Source organism: Olea europaea, unplaced genomic scaffold (genome assembly GCF_002742605.1).
Source record: "Olea europaea var. sylvestris unplaced genomic scaffold, O_europaea_v1 scaffold2869, whole genome shotgun sequence".
Classification (NCBI taxonomy): domain Eukaryota; kingdom Viridiplantae; phylum Streptophyta; class Magnoliopsida; order Lamiales; family Oleaceae; genus Olea; species Olea europaea.
In genome coordinates, this window is record NW_019247223.1 from 59,486 (window position 1) to 64,063 (window position 4,578).

At 37.4% G+C, this 4,578-nt stretch overlaps 1 protein-coding gene across 2 annotated transcripts in view; it reads left to right on the top strand.

Annotated features, from left to right (window-relative positions):
* LOC111384213 (cleavage and polyadenylation specificity factor subunit 3-I-like) overlaps window positions 1–3,105 on the top strand; it is a 5,662-nt gene extending 2,557 nt beyond the window's left edge. For both annotated transcript variants that reach the window (XM_023008471.1, XM_023008472.1), the window contains exons 2-6: window positions 1–189; window positions 293–390; window positions 857–902; window positions 986–1,135; window positions 1,267–3,105. In XM_023008471.1, the coding sequence (XP_022864239.1) occupies window positions 46–189; window positions 293–390; window positions 857–902; window positions 986–1,135; window positions 1,267–2,907 (2,079 nt within the window). In that variant the 5' untranslated portion in view covers window positions 1–45 and the 3' untranslated portion in view covers window positions 2,908–3,105. The remainder of the gene's footprint in view (window positions 190–292; window positions 391–856; window positions 903–985; window positions 1,136–1,266) is intronic.
* Window positions 3,106–4,578: the final 1,473 nt, after the last annotated feature.

The window sequence follows — 4,578 nt, forward strand, 5'->3', positions numbered from 1 at the left end:
ATAAGAATTTGATAAAAGAAGTTTGGTATTTGGTTGTCAAGTGCAATGGCTTCAACAGGACAACCAGCATCATCCTTAAAACGATCTGCAGTGAGAGATGAGGATCAGCTTATAATAACACCTTTGGGGGCTGGTAGTGAAGTGGGACGATCTTGTGTTCACATGTCTTACAAGGGGAAAATTGTTATGGTACAATGATTATAGAATTTATGCTATTTTATTTGTTTTTCCTTTGATGTCTCAATTCTTCTTTTTATTTGCTAATTATATTTCTTTCTTTTTTTAATGTTAGTTTGACTGCGGCATTCATCCAGCTTTCTCGGGAATGGCTGCATTGCCTTACTTTGATGAAATCGATCCTTCATGCATTGATGTTCTTCTTATTACTCAGTATGCTCTTCCTTCTAGTTTTTCTTTTGTAACTATTGAGACTCACTGTTCCATTTCAAAAAGTTAGCCCTGTTAACAATAGTAATTCAAGCCCTTTTATGTTGGTTAATATTTTCATTTTAATCGATGTGAGATTTTACCCTTAACATGACTCGAGATGATGGTTCATTTACGCACACCAATCTTTGATCGATTGGTCGTTTAACTTTTTGATGCTCCAAAGTGCTTATTTTATTTCCATCTTAAAAGGTCAACCTTGATGTGTTTGTAATACGACCTTGGACCCTACTTTTTCTGTACTTGTAAACCTAAAATATTCAGCTGCAATTATAACTTTTCTGTTTACATCCAAAGTTATAATCACGAGTTTCTAAATTTTCAGTCTGCTGCGTTCCAACATCTGTGATTCTTTTAATCTCTGAATTTGTTTCTTATTTTATTCTGATAAGTTGCTTTCTGAGTGCAGCTTTCACTTGGACCATGCTGCTTCCCTTCCCTATTTTCTGGAGAAGGTTGGTTTGCTTCATTAAGAATTTCCTTTCAGCCATAATTTGCAATTTTCTTTACTGATATTTTCACTTCTTTTGCTCAACAGACCACATTCAAAGGGAGAGTTTTTATGACACATGCAACAAAAGCAATCTACAAGCTGCTCTTATCAGATTATGTTAAAGTGAGCAAGGTCTCAGTTGAAGATATGTTGTTTGATGAACAAGACATTCTTCGGTCCATGGATAAAATTGAGGTGTCGTATTTGAGATCCTTCATGTGTGGGCATTTATCATTTGCCTAGCTGTTTGAAATTTGGACATTTTAATTACTGTACAACTTAAGCTGTCTGGAATTTGTCTGACATTTACTAAATCCTTATTACAGGTTATTGATTTTCATCAGACTCTAGAAGTTAATGGTATCCGCTTTTGGTGTTATACTGCTGGTCATGTCCTTGGTGCTGCTATGTTTATGGTTGACATTGCCGGTGTTCGTGTTCTCTACACTGGAGATTATTCGCGAGAAGAAGATCGTCACCTTCGTGCTGCTGAGCTCCCCCAGTTCTCGCCGGATGTTTGCATTATTGAATCAACTTACGGCGTTCAACTCCACGAGCCAAGGCATATACGCGAGAAGCGCTTTACTGATGTCATTCACTCTACCGTTACCCAAGGTGGTCGTGTTCTAATTCCTGCTTTTGCCCTTGGCCGTGCACAAGAACTTCTCCTGATCCTGGATGAATACTGGTCAAGTCATCCTGATCTTCACAAAGTCCCTATATATTATGCTTCTCCACTTGCAAAAAGGTGCATGGCTGTTTATCAAACTTACACTAATGCCATGAATGAGAAGATCCGGAATCAATTTGCCAGTACAAACCCCTTTGATTTCAAGCACATCTTTCCATTGAAAAGTATTGATGAATTTAACGACACAGGCCCATGTGTGGTTATGGCCACCCCTGGTGGGCTTCAGAGTGGTTTGTCGAGACAGCTGTTTGATAAATGGTGCTCAGACAGGAAAAATGCTTGTGTCATACCTGGGTATGTTGTGGAAGGGACATTGGCTAAGACTATTATTAATGAACCTAAAGAAGTTACTCTCACGAATGGCTTGACTGCCTCCCTGAACATGCAGGTCCATTATATTTCCTTTTCAGCTCATGCGGACTATGCTCAAACAAGCACTTTCCTGAAAGAGCTGATGCCTCCCAATATCATTCTGGTTCATGGTGAAGCAAATGAGATGGGAAGGCTCAAACAGAAGCTCCTTTCTGTCTTTGCTGATGGCAACACCAAAATCATAACCCCGAAGAACTGCCAATCTGTAGAAATGTACTTCAACTCGCAGAAAATGTCAAAAACTATTGGAAAGCTGGCTGAAAAGAAGCCTACAGTTGGTGAAACTGTTAGTGGTTTACTTGTTAAAAAGGGCTTCACCTATCAGATTATGGCACCTGAGGATCTTCACGTCTTCTCTCAGCTGTTGACTGGGAATATTATTCAAAGGATTACTATCCCCTACTCTGGAGCGCTTGCTGTTATAAAATACAGGCTTAAGCAGATATATGAAAGTGTGGAGTCGTCAACGGACGAGGAATCAGGGGTTCCCACTTTGCTAGTGCATGATCGGGTGACAGTGAAGCAGGAATCAGAAAATCATCTTTCACTTCATTGGACAGCGGATCCGATTAGTGATATGGTATCTGACTCTATTGTGGCTTTGGTTTTAAATGTCAGTAGGGAGATGCCTAAGGTGGTGGTTGATCCTGAAACTGTAGTAAACCAGGAAGAAGACTCGAAGAAAGCTGAAAAAATCGTATATGCACTCCTTATTTCCTTGTTTGGAGACGTTAAATATGGGGAAGACGGGAAGCTGGTGATCAATGTGGATGGGAATGTAGCTCAACTAGACAAAGAAAGTGGCGAGGTCGAAAGCGAGAACGGCGGTCTTAAGGAACGAGTTAAGATGGCATTCCGGCGAATCAGAAGCGCGGTGAAGCCAATCCCTCTTTCAGGATCTTAGCGTTTCTTATTCATCCCCCCACTCCCTGACTGTTTTTCGTATCGGGTCAGTGTTACTACATGTAATTTTGTGGTACCTGATGAGTCGTTCTCATTCGCAAAGCATGTTTTTATATGTATTCTTACGTCTTGTTTGTTCTACCAGTTACTTTTTCTTTTTCCTCCCTGAGTGGTTAACTTTGGCATCCCTTCAATTTTATATAATTTGATATCAATTATACTTTTTAACTGATTTCGATCGAACAACTAAATTTAGTTTCAATTAAGACAATTTTGGTCAATTGCATTAGTGGAAATTTATAGTGGTGCTATCAAAAATCGTACCTGGTGGATCTCGAGCTTAAAGATTGAGATAGAACACGAATTGCACCTTCCAGTACCTGAAACAAAGGCAATGAAGTGTGTGCTCGTCATCCCTCCGATGCTTAAGTCAGACGAGGGATTGTGCAAAAGTATATAATACAATTGTATTATAAAAGCATACCTCAATAATGAGCTTTGGCCGTGTATTTATAGGTGTTGGTGATAGAATTGTAGGAGGATTCAACTACTTAGAGTCCTTTCCTCCTAGGTTTAGGTGTTTGAGTTTTGTTAAAAATGTTCTACTTGAGTTTGGATTTAAGGAGTATGTTAGACAATTAAGATAAGGATCCAAAGAATTATAGTTAGAGCATGATTACCTTTCCTCAGAAATTATGTTAACAGACACATGGCCTATAGTGGACAATGAGGCCCGATCTAAATCTATAGGCTCGACCTAAGTGGCCCGACCTCATATTGGGCGATTTAGGAAGAGTTGCTTGGCCCGACCTCATGAGGGTTTTGGGGAACATGTATGCTCGGGGTAAAAACCTCGGGCTGTACATGAATGCTCGAAATCGGGTTACAATTTTTGTGCATATTATTTTGTCATTATAAGTAATAGTTAGTTTTTACATTTTAATATGTAATATATACAATTTTTTAATGAAATAAATGTTGGACTATCATTTCATCGTTTTTTGTTAGTCGAATTAAATGGAGCTACCGATTAAAATTGAATTAAATTATAATTATTCGAATGAAGAAAATTGATGTAGAAACTAGAAAAAGCCCGATTAAATAAAGGGGATTTCATTTAAAAAGCCTAGTCAAACAAAACATTAGTTTAAAAAGTCCACAAATTAAGTTTTTTGGGTAAAAGGCCTAAAGATATGGAAAATGAAAAATATAATTCGTAAATGACTAAAATGACCTTACATACAAAAAAGACAATTGCTGCCCTAATTCCCATTTCAATTTCCATTTGACCCTAATTAAATTCTACCTTCCTTCCATTTGCTCTTCAAAATCGGTTGTAAAAGTATGTAATTTCTTTCTTTGTCATCATCATTTTTGGGGGATTCATTTAATAGGCCCAGTCAAACAAAAAATTTATTTAAAAAGACAATGAACTATCTTTTTTATTTAGATAGCCTTAGGATACAAAGAAAAGGAAAATACAAATTTTTAAATTACTAAAATATCCTTATATGTAAAAGACAAAGCCCCAATTCCCCTTTCAATTTTCATTTAACCCTAATTCAATTTTGGCTTCATTTCTTCCACAGATGGATCGACCATTCTCTGCTATTCTTCTTCTTTTTTATTTTCATTTTCTTCTTCATGAAACTCCAAAATATAATATTATCAT